At 49.8% G+C, this 21,698-nt stretch overlaps 1 protein-coding gene across 1 annotated transcript in view; it reads left to right on the top strand.

The window, feature by feature from the left end:
- Window positions 1-2,799: 2,799 nt before the first annotated feature.
- LOC129834101 (liprin-alpha-1-like) overlaps window positions 2,800-21,698 on the top strand; it is a 63,822-nt gene continuing 44,923 nt past the window's right edge. The window contains exons 1-2 of the mRNA XM_055898859.1: window positions 2,800-3,797; window positions 10,293-10,550. Coding sequence (XP_055754834.1) covers window positions 10,293-10,550 — 258 coding nt within the window. The 5' untranslated portion in view covers window positions 2,800-3,797. The remainder of the gene's footprint in view (window positions 3,798-10,292; window positions 10,551-21,698) is intronic.

The raw sequence follows: 21,698 nt of genomic DNA, 5'->3' as shown, positions 1-21,698 counted from the left end.
AGAGGGGAGATGTGTAGTGGGGGAGATGGGTAGAAGGGGAAGAGGGGGAGATGGGTAGAGGGAGATGGGTAGAGGGGAGATGTGTAGTGGGGGAGATGGGTAGAAGGGGAAGAGGGGGAGATGGGTAGAGGGGAGATGGGGAGAGGGGAGATGGGTAGAAGGGGAAGAGGGGGAGATGGGTAGAGGGGAGATGGGGAGAGGGGAGATGGGTAGAAGGGGAAGAGGGCGAGATGGGTAGAGGGGAGATGTGTAGTGGGGGAGATGGGTAGAAGGGGAAGAGGGGGAGATGGGTAGAGGGAGATGGGGAGAGGGGAGATGGGGAGAGGGGAGATGGGGAGAGGGAGAGAGGGGAGATGGGTAGAGGGGAGATGTGTAGTGGGGGAGATGGGTAGAAGGGGAAGAGGGCGAGATGGGTAGAGGGAGATGGGTAGTGGGGGAGATGGGGAGAGGGGAGATGGGGAGAGGGGAGATGGGGAGAGGGGAGATGGGTAGAGGGGAGATGGGTAGAAGGGGAAGAGGGGGAGATGGGTAGAGGGAGATGGGGAGAGGGGAGATGGGGAGAGGGGAGATGGGGAGAGGGAGAGAGGGGAGATGGGTAGAGGGGAGATGTGTAGTGGGGGAGATGGGTAGAAGGGGAAGAGGGCGAGATGGGTAGAGGGAGAGATGGGTAGAGGGGTAGATGGGTAGAGGGAGAGATGGGTAGAGGGAGAGATGTGTAGATGGGTAGAGGGAGAGATGGGTAGAGGGGTAGATGGGTAGAGGGAGAGATGGGTAGAGGGAGAGATGTGTAGATGGGGAGAGGGGTAGATGGGTAGAGGGGGAGAGGGTTTGATAAGACTGAAGCATGAAGAAGCATGATGGATGAACAAGGAAGCAGATCTGATGTCACTTTGTAGTTCCACAACACCCTGCTATGTCATAAGAGTGTGACTGTCTGTTTAGCAAACCAATCATCCCCCATTACCAACATTATAAGAAGGGGTTGGGTCTCATAACTACTGCTGTAGTCTAACAGAACCATCCTGTAGTCTAACAGAACCATCCTGTAGTCTAACAGGACCCTCCTGTAGTCTAACAGAAGCATCCTGTAGTCTAACAGGACCATCCTGTAGTCTAACAGAACCATCCTATAGTCTAACAGGACCATCCTGTAGTCTAACAGAACCATCCTGTATTCTAACAGAACCATCTTATAGTCTAACAGAACCATATTGTAGTCTATCAGGACCATCCTGTAGTCTAACAGAACCCTCCTGTATTCTAACAGGACCATCCTGTAGTCTAACAGAACCATCCTGTAGTCTAACAGAACCATCCTGTAGTCTAACAGAACCATCCTGTATTCTAACAGAACCATCTTATAGTCTAACAGAACCATATTGTAGTCTATCAGGACCATCCTGTAGTCTAACAGGACCATCCTGTAGTCTAACAGAACCATCCTGTATTCTAACAGAACCATCCTGTAGTCTAACAGGACCATCCTGTAGTCTAACAGGACCATCCTGTAGTCTAACAGAACCATCCTGTAGTCTAACAGAACCATCCTGTAGTCTAACAGAACCATCCTGTAGTCTAACAGGACCATCCTGTAGTCTAACAGAACCATCCTGTAGTCTATCAGGACCATCCTGTAGTCTAACAGGACCATCCTGTAGTCTAACAGGACCATCCTGTAGTCTAACAGAACCATCCTGTATTCTAACAGAACCATCCTGTAGTCTAACAGAACCATATTGTAGTCTAACAGGACCATCCTGTAGTCTAACAGAACCATCCTGTAGTCTATCAGGACCATCCTGTAGTCTAACAGGACCATCCTGTAGTCTAACAGAACCATCCTGTAGTCTAACAGAACCATCCTGTAGTCTAACAGGACCATCCTGTAGTCTAACAGAACCATCCTGTAGTCTAACAGGACCATCCTGTAGTCTAACAGGACCATCCTGTAGTCTAACAGAACCATCCTGTATTCTAACAGAACCATCCTGTAGTCTAACAGGACCATCCTGTAGTCTAACAGGACCATCCTGTAGTCTAACAGAACCATCCTGTAGTCTAACAGAACCATCCTGTAGTCTAACAGAACCATCCTGTAGTCTAACAGGACCATCCTGTAGTCTAACAGGACCATCTTATAGTCTAACAGAACCATCCTGTAGTCTAACAGAACCATCCTGTAGTCTAACAGGACCATCCTGTAGTCTAACAGGACCATCCTGTAGTCTAACAGAAGCATCCTGTAGTCTAACAGGACCATCCTGTAGTCTAACAGGACCATCCTGTAGTCTAACAGAACCATCCTATAGTCTAACAGGACCATCCTGTAGTCTAACAGAACCATCCTGTAGTCTAACAGGACCATCCTGTTAGACTATAATTACTTTAATTAAGACACCCTGTGGAGTGTCTCTGGAATGCGATGTGTGTGTGTGTGTGTGTGTGTGTGTGTGTGTGTGTGTGTGTGTGTGTGTGTGTGTGTGTGTGTGTGTGTGTGTGTGTGTGTGTGTGTGTGTGTGTGCGTGCGTGTGTGTGTGTTGGATTTTTCAAAGATAAATGCATCTATAATAACTAAATATCTTCCATTATAATTGTTTTAAAAAATCAAGTGACAAGAGGGAAAATGCTGCCATTATTCCACCACACATAGGCTAATCACAATGACCTAAAACACACTCAAAGATAATATACTGTAAATCTAACGTCAGACTGAATGAGCGGCAACCTTGGTCACCGACGGTAGCCTGCCCTAGCGACGTGCTTTCCACTGTTTCAACGTCACCAGCGTACGGACGCACAGGAGAGCAGGAAACGATAGACAACAAGAAGTGACTCCTGTGCCGACCGGGAGAGGGACGGCTCCTGTCGAGCTGGACTACCAAAGAAAACTGGATTAAAAGCTTGCATTCGGACGGAAACCTGGTTTATTTGATACGTTGGTAACCCATGGACAAATTGGCCGTGGATACATGTTTATCAAGTGTGTTTTGAGCCCAATCCAAGGATTTTAAAGTTTCCGCGATCTCCTCTCTTGGATCTTACAGTTTTTGCCAGGCTGTGATGTGGTGACGCGGCTCGTCGACGGGAAGCTAAGCTAACGTTAGCTGGCAAAAGAAAATACACCAGAGAAAATGTGCTTTGGATATTTTAGTTCTTTTGACTTAGTCTTAATTTTTTCATTTGACCCTTGAAGTTGGATTACAAACACTTTATATGCGTTGCCTGGTATTGTCTTGGACAGTAACATTTCACTTTTTAGTTGCAGTCTAATGAGCTATCGTAACCGGCTATAGTGCCTAGCTAGCTCTGGCCATTTGATTGCTAACGTTATCTAGCTACATCTGTTTCCACTTTTGTTCCTTGTAAGGAGTGTTGCCTAGCTGGCTAACGACACTTTTTTTTATTGAACAAAGTATACAAATGTTAGGATGAGTTAATAATTGCGTGTATAGTATATGTGCAAATACTAATAATCAGTTTGACTCACTTTTGTCTTGTGCAATGCAGAAGTAACTACCGTTAGCGAAATAGCTAGCTAGAGTTGGAGTATTGCCCTCTGATGTGGGTCTGGCAGTGCGGCCTTTGGAATTATCTTTTTTTTGTTCGCCGTCGTGGGCCTTTCAGTCTGGATGGTTGTCAACATTTCAATGGATTTAATGTTTTGAATGGCTTGGATTATTCATACAATTGTACCGTTGCATTAGTTGGACGAACTGGCTAGAAATTAAGTTGAAGAAAGCTCGGCAACATAAAAAGAAAAGTGGACATCACAAAGGAATTTCGCCTACTTTGCAAAGGTAACGTTAGCTAACCATTGATCTATTTGCAACAATATATAACCTTTTATTGTACCAGTTTTACTAACTTTCTACCAGGCATATGTCATGTGTTATGGACATTTGGTTCACAGCTCTGGAAAGGAGTGCATTTGGTAGTAACTTACTTAATTTATTTAACTTAAGTTCCTCGTAGTCCTTTTCGATAACTGCCAATTGATTGATCTAGTTAGCTAGGTGTCCGTACTCATATTTTATGCCTCCAGCCTTGAGTTTGAAAGACTGTTCAATACTAGACCTACAGTACCAACACAACACTCCTTGGCAGCTGACGTTAGTTTGTTTATCAAAAACAGTCACATTCCAGACCGAAAGTATTAGCGTTACGCTTTCCCCGTGACCTTGCTGTTATGGTTTACACATTAATGTTACCGGACTTTGACCCTCTTGTCTCTCTCTTCGGACTTCACTCTACCTGTAGCAGCCTTGTTTACGGTGTATGTTAGCAGCCCATCCAGTCCGAACTCTGTACGTTTTGTTCAATGGATGTGTATAGGGTCTAAAGCCTTTGTAACGCTACTTGGTGATGTAGGTCTACCCCTCCCAACTCACTGCATTGTGATGTCTACAACTGAACTGCCATACTTTGAAGCCTACTGTCATGATGGACACAGATCGTGCAGTTGTTGTTTTTTTCTACGTTGAGGTAGTTACACTACAGAGTATGTCTACCATCTGTCATTCTGTCTCCTGCTCTTCAGTAGGGCCCCTCCCCCCCATAAACTCCATTGTTTTGTTGGTTTGACCTTGTTATTGGAGAGCTGCTGTCCATTTGCTGAGGCGAAAATTATGTTACATTTGTCAGCAGCCAAAATATTAATATTTATCACCTAGATATGTGGGGGATTTGGATGGTTGACAGGCCAGTGACGGGCCTGCTTTGTAAACAAGCTCCTAAAGGTACAGTGCCACTGGCTCAGGTCCCTGAACTGAACACAGTGGCTTCTGAAAGCAAGTGCCTTTGGCGTTGAAGGCCGTGGAAGAAGAAGAAGAAGAAGAAGAAGAAGGGAAAGCCCTAGTCCTCCCGGCCACCCAGATCAAAATGCACCTCGTTCCAATTCATTAGCTGCAGTTCCTTTTGGTTTTTATAAAATGTAGCTCACATGATTCTGGGCTTTCCGCTCTGGAGGCCCGTCTACAGGGCCTAATTGCCAGTGTTGATCCCTCTGTTGTGGAGCCAGTGGAGGAAGTCAACCACTCAGTCAGGCCTGCATCCCCAACATCTTATGCCTGCCCATTAACAATGGAAAACCATATTACTGTACACACACATCCAGAGTGATTGTGAGTGTAGGCTAGGTCTACATGTGTTTGTGTACATTGGTTTTCTTAGTGTCTGGTCAATGGAAGGGCACTCAGTGGTCTGGCTTCATCATCTGATGCACCACAGGCTTTGGTGCAAACCTCAAGCACAAATCTCCAGTTAGGAATTGGCCCTTGGAAAGCATAAAGGACCCCCTCCTTATAACATGTTCTAGCAGTGTATACAGACACTTTGCAGACCAGCGCCATTGTGAAGAAGCCATTATTCAGTATACTGACTCTCTGCAGACCAGGGTCCTGATGAAGAAGCCATTATTCAGTATACTGACTCTGCAGACCAGGGTCCTGATGAAGAAGCCATTATTCAGTCTACTGACTCTGCAGACCAGGGTCCTGATGAAGAAGCCATTATTCAGTCTACTGACTCTCTGCAGACCAGGGTCCTGATGAAGAAGCCATTATTCAGTCTACTGACTCTCTGCAGACCAGGGCCATTGTGAAGAAGCCATTATTCAGTCTACTGACTCTCTGCAGACCAGGGTCCTGATGAAGAAGCCATTATTCAGTCTACTGACTCTCTGCAGACCAGGGTCCTGATGAAGAAGCCATTATTCAGTCTACTGACTCTCTGCAGACCAGGGCCATTGTGAAGAAGCCATTATTCAGTCTACTGACTCTCTGCAGACCAGGGTCCTGATGAAGAAGCCATTACTCAGTATACTGACTCTCTGCAGACCAGGGCCATTGTGAAGAAGCCATTATTCAGTCTACTGACTCTCTGCAGACCAGGGTCCTGATGAAGAAGCCATTATTCAGTCTACTGACTCTCTGCAGACCAGGGCCATTGTGAAGAAGCCATTACTCTTTACTGACTTTATTGTCCCGATGGGGATATTTTGTTGCAGTGTCATGTACACGTTTAAAATGGTGTTTAAATACAAAACAAATTGACAATACATCTTTCATAACAGTTACATACCAATACTGGGTCTATAGGAACATTAGCCTGCTGGCCTTACTGGGTCTATAGGAACATTAGCCTGTTGAGGATGGGGGCGCTGTTGAGACTATTTATGCTAATCGGGTAATTTTTGAAACGGCTTCCCACAAAATCCTTGATCGTACAATATGCATATTATTATTATTATTGGATAGAAAACAGTCTATAGTTTCTATAGGAGTTGAAATTTTGTCTCTAAGTGGAACAGAGCCCATTCTACAGCAATTTCCCTGACATGGAGTCAGATTTCAGAAATGTTGGCCACTGTTCTGGAGTCAGTTAAAAGGGCACTGTTATTGCTATGACTATACAGACACTGCTTACGTCTTCCCCTGGATGCCTTTACGTGATGACGATTTCAATGGGGTCGATTGCGCGTTCACAGGCACTACAAATGAAAAAACCCTGAGGCTAGTCATTCTTTTGGAGCTGCGTCATGCGCCTAGAGGACACCGGCCCGCACCTGTTCCAAGCATTAGTGGAGGGAGTAATATTACTCGGGTCATGTTTCTACTCGTTATAGGAGTTAAAAACATCATAAGGTAGTTAATTTAAAGCGTTTTATAGCAATTTATATCCGTTTAGTGCGATTTTGGGACATTTATTTCTTTAACGCTGTGAATAGCTGGGCACGCTTTCAGTTCATCCCGAACGCAGTTGGCATTTCCACATGGCAAGAGGACAGCTTTCCACCAAAAGACGATTACTCCCAAGAAAGGATCCTTTGCCCAAGATACTGATGGAAGAACAGCTCAAAGTAGGACATTTTTATTATGATAAATCGTGTTTCTGTCGAAACATTTTAGTGGCTTAGGACGCCATGTTTTTTGACGTAGCTTCGCTTGGCGCAAACTGTATTGAAAAGTAAGGATAAATTAAAAAATGTAATTCCGCAATTGTATTAAGAATTAAATTGTCTATCAATCCCTGTCCACCCTATATTTTTTAGTCACGTTTATGAGTATTTATGTATAAGAGTAGATCACTGTCTAAGTGGCGCAAGGACATTTTCTGACCAGCTGAGCTACATTTCACATTGTCTAACCATGATTTTGGTGGCTAAATATAAACATTTTCGATCAAACTCTATATGGATTGTGTAATATGATGTTACAGGAGTGTCATCTGAAGAATTCTGAGGAGGTTAGTGAAAAAATTAATATATTTTTGGCGATGTTGACGTTATCGCCCACTTTGGCTAGAATCAATGCTGGGCTGCTATGTGCTATGTGCTATGCTAATATAACGATTTATTGTGTTTTCGCTGTAAGACACTTAGAAAATCTGAAATATTGTCTGTATTCACAGGATCTGTGTCTTTCGATTCGTGTATGCTGTGTATTTTTACGAAATGTTTGATGATTAGTAAGTAGGTAAACACGTTGCTCAATGTAGTTTTTCTAGTCCATTTGTGACGGTGGGTGCAATTGTAACCTATGCCATCTACCTGAAATATGCACTTTTTTCTAACAAAACCTATCCCATACCATAAATATGTTATCAGACTGTCATCTGATGAGTTTTTTTCTTGGTTAGGGGCTATAAATATCTTAGTTTAGCCGAATTGGTGATGGCTACTGGTGTTGGTGGACAAATAAAAGATGGTGGATTATGCTAATGTGTTTTTAGGTAATAGATGTACATCTTTACATATTGTGTCTTCCCTGTAAAACATTTTAAAAATCGGACATGTTGACTGGATTCACAAGATCTGTGTCTTTCATTAGCTGTATTGGACTTTAATGTGTGAAAGTTAAATATTTAAAAAAAAATTTTTTTTTTGAATTTCGCGGCACTGGTTTTTCAGTGGGGGGGGGGGGGGGGGGGGTGTGCCGCTAGCGGCACGCTCATCCTAGACAGGTTAGCCTGCTGGCCTTACTGTGTCTATAGGAACATTAGCCTGCTGGCCTTACTGGGTCTATAGGAACATTAGCCTGCTGGCCTTACTGGGTCTATAGGAACATTAACCAAAGCTATTTAGGGGCGGATATCACACCTGGCACAAATTATTCTCTAGTTCTGTTTTTCTTGTCGAGGGGTGCCCTATACCTGCGCCCAGAGGGGATTAGTTCAAAGTCCGGGTACAGGTGGTGGCTTGGGTCTAAAATGATTTTGCTGTCCTTGCGGAGAGCCCTGACCTTAAAGATCTCATCCAGGCCTGTCGGTTTGACTCCAAGTACCTTGCTTGCTGTGGTGATAATCCTTCTCAGCATTTTTCTCTGGCTGGCAGTGGCATTGCCAAACCAACAAACAATACAAAAAGTTAAAATACTCTCACTGAAAGATTTGTAAAACAGAGTCAGTATAGTACAATTAACATTAAAAGATCCTAGCTTTTTTGAGAAATTACTGTCTCTGTTGACTCTTTTTGTAGATCAGGTCTGTATATTTACTCCACGGAAGCTTATTATCCAACAGGACAGCCAGGTGCGTATCTTCCTGCACAATCTCTATGTTCTGACCTCTGATAGATGTTGCAGAGGTAGGTGGGGTTCTCTTCCTGAAGTCTATGCACATCTCTTTGGTCTTGTTGGTATTGAGGACCAAGTGATGATTGGTCAGAGCGCTCTGCAAAGTCATTTAGGACCGGGCCATGATGTTCCTCGTCATCATGCAACAGGCTGATCAAGGCAGTGTCATCAGTAAACTTAACGAGGTGTCTGTCAGGATGGGAACTAATACAACTATTAGTGTACGAGATGTATACTGACTCTCTGCAGACCAGGGACATGATGGTATATATTTCTTAACTCCATTCTTTTACTTTTTAGATTTGTGTGTATTGTTGTTAATTGTTAGATGCTACTGCACTATTAGAGTTAGGAACACAAGCATTTCTCTACACCCTCAATAACATCTTGCTAAATATGTTGATGTGACCAATAGCATTTTATTTCATGAAGAAGCCATTTCTCTATGCGGACCAGGGCCATGACGAAGAAGGCATTTCTCAGCCGTTAAAAAAAATGTCACTTGCAACGCCAGGATAGTGAGTTTGATTCCCGCTAGCATGACTGTATGCAGCGTGACTGTAAGTTGCTTGGATACGGGCGTCTGTTAAATGGCATTCATTCTTATCATTATAATTAGATGCATTATTATTATATTAATGGAATTGTGCTTAACAAACAGGTGTCAGAAAAGAGTTCTCTGACTGCGTTCTCCTCTTGTTTTAATACAGTGGTTTACAGCAGACCTACAAAGTAGTTTGATTCCTAAATCATAAATCAGCACATTGCAGTACCCAGTTAGTGCAATATATACTGCCTGATTGTGTGTGGAGGCCTTCCCCACTGTGTTCTGTCTTCTCACTGCACTGTGTTTCTGTTGATGGGCTGGGTGTTTTCTGTTGATGGGCTGGCTGTTTTCTGTTGATGGGCTGGCTGTTTTCTGTTGATGGGCTGGCTGTTTTCTGTTGATGGGCTGGCTGTTTTCTGTTGATGGGCTGGCTGTTTTCTGTTGATGGGCCGGCTGTTTTCTGTTGATGGGCCGGCTGTTTTCTGTTGATGGGCCGGCTGTTTTCTGTTGATGGGCCGGCTGTTTTCTGTTGATGGGCCGGCTGTTTTCTGTTGATGGGCCGGCTGTTTTCTGTTGATGGGCCGGCTGTTTTCTGTTGATGGGCCGGCTGTTTTCTGTTGATGGGCCGGCTGTTTTCTGTTGATGGGCTGTGTACGTGTGTATTTTGGGTGTGCTACAGACAAACTTCATAGAATCTCTGCAAGCACTCTGTCACACAGAACACCAGAGATGGCACCACACAGAAATGTCAGTACCTGTCAGCACTTGTAACTTAACACAAGTGTGAGGTCCAGTGTCTTGCGGCCCATCATGGCAGTGACTGGCAGGTTGTTGTGTCCAGGCCTCCCTGGCTATTTTGCTGTGGTCTCGGTTGTGACTGAACTTAATGATTTCCTCCGAGTGAAGCATGTATGAAGAAAATACAATGTTGTATGTTTATGACCACCTTGCGGTTTCATGCTTAGTGTTCGTAACGTTTTTCCATGGAGATCGCCACTTAGTGAAGCTGTCATTGATCCTGATGTGTGATAAGTCATTCAACTCTGATGTAAAGATCAAGACGCTATTGAGCTCTGAGGCGTTGTCCTTGTAAGTGTTGGCGACTTCTTTCTCTGACATTTTCTCCCTCTCCGCCTCCCTCCCTCTCTCTCTCCACCCCTCTCCTCCTATCCTAGATGATGTGCGAGGTGATGCCCACCATCAGCGAGTCGGAGGGGCCTTCGGGTGGCCGGCGGGGGTCTGGCTCGCCTCTGCATTCGGACTCGGAGGGGCACTTTGAATCTCTGATGGTTTCCATGCTGGAGGAACGCGACCGGCTACTGGACACGCTGAGGGAGACCCAGGAGAACCTAGGCCTGACCCAGGGAAAACTGCACGAGGTCAGCCACGAGAGGGACTCCCTGCAGAGGCAGCTTAACACCGCCCTGCCCCAGGTAAGAGACCTGAAGCTGGTGTCGCTCCTGTAGATAGAGGCTGCTGATGCTACTCTACGGGACACATGGGTTAGGTTTACACCGTTCTGTGTTTTTATTTGTTATTTCTGAAATATGGTGAAATCACATAAGGACTGTTATAAACTGGGTGGTTCTAGCCCTGAATGCTGATTGGCTGACAGCTGTGGTAAATCAGACCGTATACCACGGGTATGACAAAACATTTATTTTTACTGCTCTAATTACGTTGGTAACCAGTTTCTAATAGCAATAAGGCACCTCAGAGGTTTGTGATATATGGTCAATATACCCCCCCCCCCAGCCTTATAAGAGTTTAACTTGCTTCTATGCTCTTTCCCACAAGCGGAGCGTGAAGCTACTGTATAAGTTCACACACACTAGCTGCGTTTTGGTGTGTGTGTGTTTAGCTACGGGATGAAAGGCCCTAATGCAGCCTTTTCCCTCAGCAGATGGTCTTAGTGATTGAGACTCCACAGGGACTCTGGTTAAGGGGGGGTGGTGGTGGTAAGTTTCACCCCCCCCCCCCATTACTGTAGTCACTCAACCAGCCAGTGTAAAACGCTTGAGTTTTAACCTTCTGTTGTCATTCTGGACGCCCTCCAAGGTTACACAAAGCACTTGTCCGTCAGATGAACTGCCGTTACTGTGTCACGCGGTGCTAGAATATGTATGATGGCCTTGATCCTCCTCTACCCTCTGTAACGGTCACGGATGACCTCACACACACACACACACACACACACACACACTGCTAGGCCTGTCTGGCTGGTCCAGTAAAACGAGTGCTGGAGAGAGGTTTCTCAGTAGGAACCAAATGAGACTCATGTAATGGCATTGTATTCCTACTGGAAGTAGTCCTGCGGACTGTGACGTGCATGTAATCGCCAACGTTTCTGCCATGGCGGAAAACAGAACCGCGGTGTGGTTTAGAAGTTATGCCCTTATGTAATTCTAAAGTGTTCATATCAATCACGTATCTGATCTGGGTTGGTCATGAGCAGGAATCACCTCAACCAGAGAAGAACTCCATTTTGTGTTCTGTATCGCTGAGGTCAATTCAGGAACGTCTGTGGTTTGGCTGCTGAGTACATTTGTCTACTGAAATTCCTTCCCTGAAGTGACCTTTGTTCTGGCTTTGGTTGTGGACTTTGGTTGGGCTTTATTCAGACCGACTGTGTCTTCAACTGTTGGTTAACATAGTTAGTTTGTAGCATGAGGTGGTAGAGTCCTGCATTTTTCTTTCTACTGTAATGATGAAAAGTTTCTCTCTCTCTCTCTCTGCCCCCCCCACACGTTTTCTCCCTCTATTAAGCCTTGTACCCGTCTGGTCGGTCTGTCTCTCTGTATGTGTGTATGATGGAGGCTCAGGTTTCAGTCCCTCTCACAAGGCACATCCTCATGGTTTTACGTTGTGAACCAGGCCCTGAGGGGATTGGGTGGTTTTACGTTGTGAACCAGGCCCTGAGGGGATTGGGTGGTTTTACGTTGTGAACCAGGCCCTGAGGGGATTGGGTGGTTTTACGTTGTGAACCAGGCCCTGGTGGGGATTGGGTGGTTTTATGTTGTGAACCAGGCCCTGGTGGGGATTGGGTGGTTTTACGTTGTGAACCAGGCCCTGAGGGGATTGGGTGGTTTTACGTTGTGAACCAGGCCCTGAGGGGATTGGGTGGTTTTACGTTGTGAACCAGGCCCTGAGGGGATTGGGTGGTTTTACGTTGTGAACCAGGCCCTGAGGGGATTAGGTGGTTTTATGTTGTGAACCAGGCCCTGGTGGGGATTGGGTGGTTTTACGTTGTGAACCAGGCCCTGAGGGGATTGGGTGGTTTTACGTTGTGAACCAGGCCCTGGGGGGATTGGGTGGTTTTACGTTGTGAACCAGGCCCTGGGGGGATTGGGTGGTTTTACGTTGTGAACCAGGCCCTGGGGGGATTGGGTGGTTTTACGTTGTGAACCAGGCCCTGGGGGGATTGGGTGGTTTTACGTTGTGAACCAGGCCCTGGTGGGGATTGGGTGGTTTTATGTTGTGAACCAGGCCCTGGTGGGGATTGGGTGGTTTTATGTTGTGAACCAGGCCCTGGTGGGGATTGGGTGGTTTTACGTTGTGAACCAGGCCCTGGTGGGGATTGGGTGGTTTTATGTTGTGAACCAGGCCCTGGTGGGGATTGGGTGGTTTTATGTTGTGAACCAGGCCCTGGTGGGGATTGGGTGGTTTTATGTTGTGAACCAGGCCCTGGTGGGGATTGGGTGGTTTTACGTTGTGAACCAGGCCCTGGTGGGGATTGGGTGGTTTTATGTTGTGAACCAGGCCCTGGTGGGGATTGGGTGGTTTTATGTTGTGAACCAGGCCCTGGTGGGGATTGGGTGGTTTTATGTTGTGAACCAGGCCCTGGTGGGGATTGGGTGGTTTTACGTTGTGAACCAGGCCCTGAGGGGATTGGGTGGTTTTACGTTGTGAACCAGGCCCTGAGGGGATTGGGTGGTTTTACGTTGTGAACCAGGCCCTGAGTGGGATTGGGTGGTTTTACGTTGTGAACCAGGCCCTGAGGGGATTGGGTGGTTTTACGTTGTGAACCAGGCCCTGGTGGGGATTGGGTGGTTTTACGTTGTGAACCAGGCCCTGGGGGGATTGGGTGGTTTTACGTTGTGAACCAGGCCCTGAAGGGGATTGGGTGGTTTTACGATTGTGAACCAGGCCCTGGTGGGGATTGGGTGGTTTTACGTTGTGAACCAGGCCCTGGGGGGATTGGGTGGTTTTATGTTGTGAACCAGGCCCTGGNATTGGGTGGTTTTACGTTGTGAACCAGGCCCTGGGGGGATTGGGTGGTTTTACGTTGTGAACCAGGCCCTGGTGGGGATTGGGTGGTTTTACGTTGTGAACCAGGCCCTGGTGGGGATTGGGTGGTTTTATGTTGTGAACCAGGCCCTGGTGGGGATTGGGTGGTTTTATGTTGTGAACCAGGCCCTGGTGGGGATTGGGTGGTTTTACGTTGTGAACCAGGCCCTGGTGGGGATTGGGTGGTTTTATGTTGTGAACCAGGCCCTGGTGGGGATTGGGTGGTTTTATGTTGTGAACCAGGCCCTGGTGGGGATTGGGTGGTTTTATGTTGTGAACCAGGCCCTGGTGGGGATTGGGTGGTTTTACGTTGTGAACCAGGCCCTGAGGGGATTGGGTGGTTTTACGTTGTGAACCAGGCCCTGAGGGGATTAGGTGGTTTTACGTTGTGAACCAGGCCCTGAGGGGATTGGGTGGTTTTACGTTGTGAACCAGGCCCTGAGGGGATTAGGTGGTTTTATGTTGTGAACCAGGCCCTGGTGGGGATTGGGTGGTTTTACGTTGTGAACCAGGCCCTGGTGGGGATTGGGTGGTTTTACGTTGTGAACCAGGCCCTGAGGGGATTGGGTGGTTTTACGTTGTGAACCAGGCCCTGAGGGGATTGGGTGGTTTTACGTTGTGAACCAGGCCCGGAGGGGATTGGGTGGTTTTACGTTGTGAACCAGGCCCTGGGGGGATTGGGTGGTTTTACGTTGTGGACCAGGCCCTGGGGGGATTGGGTGGTTTTACGTTGTGAACCAGGCCCTGGGGGGATTGGGTGGTTTTACGTTGTGAACCAGGCCCTGTGGGGATTGGGTGGTTTTGCGTTGTGAACCAGGCCCTGGTGGGGATTGGGTGGTTTTATGTTGTGAACCAGGCCCTGGTGGGATTGGATGGTTTTACGTTGTGAACCAGGCTCTGAGGGGATTGGGTGGTTTTACGTTGTGAACCAGGCCCTGGTGGGGATTGGGTGGGTTTACGTTGTGAACCAGGCCCTTGGGGGATTGGGTGGGTTTACGTTGTGAACCAGGCCCTGAAGGGGATTGGGTGGTTTTAGATTGTGAACCAGGCCCTGGTGGGGATTGGGTGGTTTTACGTTGTGAACCAGGCCCTGGGGGGATTGGGTGGTTTTATGTTGTGAACCAGGCCCTGGTGGGGATTGGGTGGTTTTACGTTGTGAACCAGGCCCTGAAGGGGATTGGGTGGTTTTACGTTGTGATCCAGGCCCTGGTGGGATTGGGTGGTTTTACGTTGTGAACCAGGCCCTGAAGGGGATTGGGTGGTTTTACGTTGTGAACCAGGCCCTGGTGGGATTGGGTGGTTTTACGTTGTGAACCAGGCCCTGGTGGGATTGGGTGGTTTTACGTTGTGAACCAGGCCCTGATGGGGATTGGGTGGTTTTACGTTGTGAACCAGGCCCTGGGGGGATTGGGTGGTTTTATGTTGTGAACCAGGCCCTGGTGGGGATTGGGTGGTTTTACGTTGTGAACCAGGCCCTGAGGGGATTGGGTGGTTTTACGTTGTGAACCAGGCCCTGGGGGGATTGGGTGGTTTTACGTTGTGAACCAGGCCCTGAGGGGATTGGGTGGTTTTACGTTGTGAACCAGGCCCTGGTGGGGATTGGGTGGTTTTACGTTGTGAACCAGGCCCTGGTGGGGATTGGGTGGTTTTACGTTGTGAACCAGGCCCTGGTGGGGATTGGGTGGTTTTACGTTGTGAACCAGGCCCTGGGGGGATTGGGTGGTTTTACGTTGTGAACCAGGCCCTGGGGGGATTGGGTGGTTTTACGTTGTGAACCAGGCACTGGGGGGATTGGGTGGTTCTACGTTGTGAACCAGGCTCTGAAGGGGATTGGGTGTCCTCTGTTAATAATGCACAAGGACCTGGAGTTCAATTAAACAAGCTGTTCTGGGCTCGCCAGACGATGGCCGACGCTAATACAAAAGCACAACAGATACTTAACAGAGAGTTTAATTAAATTAAACTCTATCACACTAATGATATCCAGAGGAGGGAAAGAGTTGCTAAGTCATATTCTCCATAGCTGGACAATAGGATGAGAATCCCATTAAAAGGTGTTGGTTTCCTGTACCCTGCCCAGTTTTATACCTTCTTCCTCATTCCATTTAGCTTCTCTTCTTTTTTGGGGGAGCGGTCGCTGACCTCACACAGCGTAACACTGTCATTGGGAACACATGCCTGGCTTTCCTGTTAACCCTTCTCACACCTGGTGCACCAGAGAGAAAGCAAGAGTGTTTTAACCATTTGTTCGGGGCAGAAATGGATTGATGCCTCGAGTGGTCCTCAGAATGCAGAACTCTGAAGAGAAGCGGTTCTATTGCTGATGGAAATGAATTCCTAGACATGTTCTTCACTTTTTTCTGCTCTGTGTCTGTCACCCTGCTGTCCCTGCTGCTCGGGACTGTGTCTGTCACCCTGCTGCTCGGGACTGTGTCTGTCACCCTGCTGCTCGGGACTGTGTCTGTCACCCTGCTGCTCGGGACTGTGTCTGTCACCCTGCTGCTCGGGACTGTGTCTGTCACCCTGCTGCTCGGGACTGTGTCTGTCACCCTGCTGCTCGGGACTGTGTCTGTCACCCTGCTGCTCGGGACTGTGTCTGTCACCCTGCTGCTCGGGACTGTGTCTGTCACCCTGCTGCTCGGGACTGTGTCTGTCACCCTGCTGCTCGGGACTGTGTCTGTCACCCTGCTGCTCGGGACTGTGTCTGTCACCCTGCTGCTCGGGACTGTGTCTGTCACCCTGCTGCTCGGGACTGTGTCTGTCACCCTGCTGCTCGGGACTGTGTCTGTCACCCTGCTGCTCGGGACTGTGTCTGTCACCCTGCTGCTCGGGACTGTGTCTGTCACCCTGCTGCTCGGGACTGTGTCTGTCACCCTGCTGCTCGGGACTGTGTCTGTCACCCTGCTGCTCGGGACTGTGTCTGTCACCCTGCTGCTCGGGACTGTGTCTGTCACCCTGCTGCTCGGGACTGTGTCTGTCACCCTGCTGCTCGGGACTGTGTCTGTCACCCTGCTGCTCGGGACTGTGTCTGTCACCCTGCTGCTCGGGACTGTGTCTGTCACCCTGCTGCTCGGGACTGTGTCTGTCACCCTGCTGCTCGGGACTGTGTCTGTCACCCTGCTGCTCGGGACTGTGTCTGTCACCCTGCTGCTCGGGACTGTGTCTGTCACCCTGCTGCTCGGGACCGTGTCTGTCTGTCACCCTGCTGCTCGGGACCGTGTCTGTCTGTCACCCTGCTGCTCGGGACCGTGTCTGTCTGTCACCCTGCTGCTCGGGACCGTGTCTGTCACCCTGCTGCTCGGGACCGTGTCTGTCACCCTGCTGCTCGGGACTGTGTCTGTCACCCTGCTGCTCGGGACTCTGTCTGTCACCCTGCTGCTCGGGACTGTGTCTGTCACCCTGCTGCTCGGGACTGTGTCTGTCACCCTGCTGCTCGGGACTGTGTCTGTCACCCTGCTGCTCGGGACTGTGTCTGTCACCCTGCTGCTCGGGACTGTGTCTGTCACCCTGCTGCTCGGGACTGTGTCTGTCACCCTGCTGCTCGGGACTGTGTCTGTCACCCTGCTGCTCGGGACTGTGTCTGTCACCCTGCTGCTCGGGACCGTGTCTGTCTGTCACCCTGCTGCTCGGGACCGTGTCTGTCTGTCACCCCGCTGCTCGGGACCGTGTCTGTCACCCCGCTGCTCGGGACCGTGTCTGTCACCCCGCTGCTCGGGACCGTGTCTGTCACCCCGCTGCTCGGGACCGTGTCTGTCACCCCGCTGCTCGGGACCGTGTCTGTCACCCCGCTGCTCGGGACCGTGTCTGTCTGTCACCCCGCTGCTCGGGACCGTGTCTGTCTGTCACCCCGCTGCTCGGGACCGTGTCTGTCTGTCACCCCGCTGCTCGGGACCGTGTCTGTCTGTCACCCCGCTGCTCGGGACCGTGTCTGTCTGTCACCCCGCTGCTCGGGACCGTGTCTGTCTGTCACCCCGCTGCTCGGGACCGTGTCTGTCTGTCACCCCGCTGCTCGGGACCGTGTCTGTCTGTCACCCCGCTGCTCGGGACCGTGTCTGTCTGTCACCCCGCTGCTCGGGACCGTGTCTGTCTGTCACCCCGCTGCTCGGGACCGTGTCTGTCTGTCACCCCGCTGCTCGGGACCGTGTCTGTCTGTCACCCCGCTGCTCGGGACCGTGTCTGTCTGTCACCCCGCTGCTCGGGACCGTGTCTGTCTGTCACCCCGCTGCTCGGGACCGTGTCTGTCTGTCACCCCGCTGCTCGGGACCGTGTCTGTCTGTCACCCCGCTGCTCGGGACCGTGTCTGTCTGTCACCCCGCTGCTCGGGACTTTGTCTGTCTGTCACACTGCTGCTCGGGACCGTGTCGAGCTACGTGCTAACATGCTACGATGCCAGGGCTAATTAAACTCGGTCTGTGAGGGTGCCCCTAGCACACAGAGCTGTGAACAGGAACCATGGTGGTGAACCCCGCCCAGGAAGAAAGAGGAAACCGTCTGTCATTCTGCTAGGTGATGGTGTCTACAGTACACCACCCCAGGACATGTCTGCTCTTGTCAATACCCCTCTATAGGAGCCCTATAGCAACAACTCAGACATGCTATTACATAGGAAAGGTTGTGGAATGTGAAAGACTGGTGGGGGGGCTTGGTACCTGGCTGTTGGAGAGGGGGGGGTTGGTACCTGGCTGTTGGAGAGGGGGGGGGGGGGGGGGGTTGGTACCTGGCTGTTGGGGGGGGGGGGGCTTGGTACCTGGCTGTTGGGGACAGGGGTAACTTGGGACCTGGCTGTTGGAGGGGGGGAGGTGCTTGGGACCTGGCTGTTGGTGGGGGGGGGGGACCTGGCTGTTGGAGGAGGGGGGGACCTTTCTGTTGGAGGGGGGGGGGGGGGGGTTGGACCTGGCTGTTGCTGTTTCATTTGGCTGGACTCAGTGGCTGCATAACTGACTTATAAAGCTGGAACAGAAAGGGGGGTGCCTCTGGTGACGTGAGTGAATGGTAGTCTCTCTGTCCTTCAGATTGACATTCCCGGGGTACTAGCCTAGCTAATTCACGGTAACCTGGAGTAACAGGCCAAACATGTCTCCAATGCTCTGTGTAGAGAGACACTGGTTATGGAGCCAGACTGTAAGAGGGGGGGGACCTATAGCAGTAATATGTGTTGCCCCCCTCCCTCCCTCCTGCCATGTCATCCCATTGCTTTTATTTGACACCATTACACTCTGTCCCTGTCTCTCTCTGTCCCTCTCCTTCTTTCTCTCTCTCTGTCCTTTCTTTCTTTCTCTCTCTGTCCCTCTGTCTCTCTCTGTCCCTCTCCTTCTTTCTCTCTCTCTGTCCTTTCTTTCTTTCTCTCTCTGTCCCTCTGTCTTTCTCTTCCTCTTAATTCAATTTACATTTTTCAGTTCCTCTCTCTGTCTGGTCTTGGGAAGCACTGGGAAGGTGGGGAGTGGCTTTACCTGAAAGTTATCAGCCTTCTTGCTAATAGGGCCACACCTCTCCCTCACGTCTCCCGCTTTTCCCCACCCCCAGAGATAGTGCCCCTCTTGTGGAATGTACCAACATTCCAGGGCAGCGTGCTCATACATCCACAGCCCCTCAACCCCATCAGTCAGCAGTAAACTCTCCTGTCAACCCCATCAGTCAGCAGTGAACTCTCCTGTCAACCCCGTCAGTACAGTTTACTACTGACAGGGTTGACAGTGAAGTTCACTACCGACTGATGGGGTTGAGGGGCTGTGGATGTATGAACACGCTGCCCTGGAATGTTGGTACATTCCACAAGAGGGGCACTATCTCTGGGGGTGGGGAAAAGCAGGAGACGTGAGGGAGAGGTGTGGCCCTATTAGCAAGAAGGCTGATAACAGGATAGTTCACTGCTGACTGACGGGGTTGACAGGATAGTTCACCGCTGACTGACGGGGTTGATGGTAACTGCCATTTTTTCCTCCCCTCATTGACCAGGATGGCCCATTCATTCACACGACCACACACACACACACACACACACACACACACTCACACTCACACTCACACATTCACTCATTCACACGACCACACACACAGACTCATTCACACGACCAGCGCCATGAATATATTTGTGATCCCTTGTGTTTTAGACTGCTGACACCGTGGTGATGTTGTGTTCAGCCCCAGCAGTTTTTATCTAATGTTATGCCCCATATGGTGGAATTGGGCTAATTGTGCCGTGTTGAGGTCCGTGCCATCTGAAGCACAGTGTGGTTTTGTTGAAGTGGGGAACTGTTTTTCTCTGTGAGCTCTCTCACGCTCTGTCTCTCTCTCTCTCTGTGTGGTGAATTAAATCTGTTCTTCAGGCCTGGTGGTGTTTCTATGGCTCTACACAAGGGAGGAGGTGATGGAAGTTTAAAGAGACAAGGGGGATGAAGGGGGGGGGGGGTGGAGGGAGAAAGGGGGGGGGGGTATGGGGGGTTTAAAGAAAAGAGGTGCTCTGCTGGATGGTCTGAGTGGGGGGGGGGCGTGGGGTCTGAGTGGGGGGGGGGCGTGGGGTCTGAGTGGGGGGGGGGCGTGGGGTCTGAGTGGGGGGGGGGCGTGGGGTCTGAGTGGGGGGGGCGTGGGGTCTGAGTGGGGGGGGGGTGTGGGGTCTGAGTGGGGGGCTTGGGGTCTGAGCGACGTTTCGACACAGTGGCTGCTTGGTGTCGGTGGGGAAAGCAGGAGCCTCTTCACGTGATGAGGCCAGAGAGGGAGAATGAGAAATGCCGGCAGGGAGAGCTTACTGGTCTTGTGATGGGGCCGGTAGAGGACTGTAGTAAAGCTCTTATTATAAGATGGAGATTTAGTAACGTCTCATATACCCAAACTAACAGAGTGAGGCGTTTCATAGCTCTGTCTCTTCCCGTCTCTCTTCCTCACTGTGTCCTTTACTGTTTTAAACTCTTCCTTCCTCCTCTGTTTCCTCCCTCTTTCCCTCCCCTACTCTTTTGCCTCACTCAACTCCAAATGTGATTTGTTTCCGTGGCGTCTTGGTTTAGAGGGCTTCTATAATATCTCTGTTTTTCTCCTCGTGTGCCTCTGCCTAACTATATTTTTTCTTCCCACATTCACTTTCTCTCTTCAAAGTCCTTTTATAGTTATGTTCCTTGTTTTAGCATCTTGTTTTAGCATCTTTTGGAGTTTCCTAAGGAGGGAGAGAGAGAGAACTGTATTCTATTGAGTGTAGCGAATAAATCCAGCCTCACTCTGTATTCCATGGAAAATGTGACGAGGAAAACTTTTTTTTTTTCATTCACTGGTGGAAGTATGGAGTTGGAGCATAGCCAGGGGGGTCATTGCTTCTTCTATCCATTGAGGGGACCCTGAGAGGGGCAGAGAAACACAGAGAGAGGGGGGAGTACTGTAACCCCCAAAAAGAATCTACCCAAAGTTTCAGACGTGAGTTATTTGTATATGGTGTGTAGTCTAAGTTTTGGAAATCTATGGCAGAAAGGTTGAGACTGAGTTTCTCTGCATGGACTTTGAGACCCAGGGCCTGGCACCGGTTCCCACACAAGTACCCTCCTTTCTCCCTCCCACTCTGCGTTTGGCCTCTCGTGGTCACGGTCCGGTCTGGCAGGTTGGGTCAGGTCCCCTTTAGGACCCTCTGACTCTCTGAGACTGGCATGTTTGCTCCTGACTCAGTCCACAGGCTCTCTGTCAACGTTGCACATTACTGCAATGCACTGTTTGCTGCCTGCTGCCACAAAGCACCTCTATAACACAGGCCTCTGAGGCAGCAGTAGTCTCCTTGAGGCAGCCGTCCCTCCCTGCCCTAAACCAGATTAAGGATTTGGGGGATCTGTTAATCTCTGATATCAGAGGGGCTCTGATCAGTGGAAATTAGAGTGGGGCCGTGCCCTCCAGATAAATAATCCACTGTTTTGAACTGGAGTGAGTCAAGGACCAGTATGGGGGTTCAGGAATGGGTTGAACCCAATAGAGGTATGAGACTCCTCCCCTGAACCGGTGCTCTCTGGGGCTGAACCGTGGCTCTCTGGGGCTGAACCGTGGCTCTCTGGGGCTGAACCGTGGCTCTCTGGGGCTGAACCGTGGCTCTCTGGGGCTGAACCGTGGCTCTCTGGGGCTGAACCGGGGCTCTCTGGGGCTGAACCGGGGCTCTCTGGGGCTGAACCGGGGCTCTCTGGGGTTGAACCGGTGCTCTCTGGGGCTGAACCGGTGCTCTCTGGGGCTGAACCGGTGCTCTCTGGGGCTGAACCGGTGCTCTCTGGGGCTGAACCGGTGCTCTCTGGGGCTGAACCGGTGCTCTCTGGGGCTGAACCGTGGCTCTC

The sequence above is a fragment of the Salvelinus fontinalis genome, chromosome 35, assembly GCF_029448725.1.
Source record: "Salvelinus fontinalis isolate EN_2023a chromosome 35, ASM2944872v1, whole genome shotgun sequence".
Classification (NCBI taxonomy): Eukaryota; Metazoa; Chordata; class Actinopteri; order Salmoniformes; family Salmonidae; genus Salvelinus; species Salvelinus fontinalis.
The sequence above is the reverse complement of the archived record's forward strand: the minus strand, read 5'-3'. Positions and strand labels throughout refer to the sequence as shown.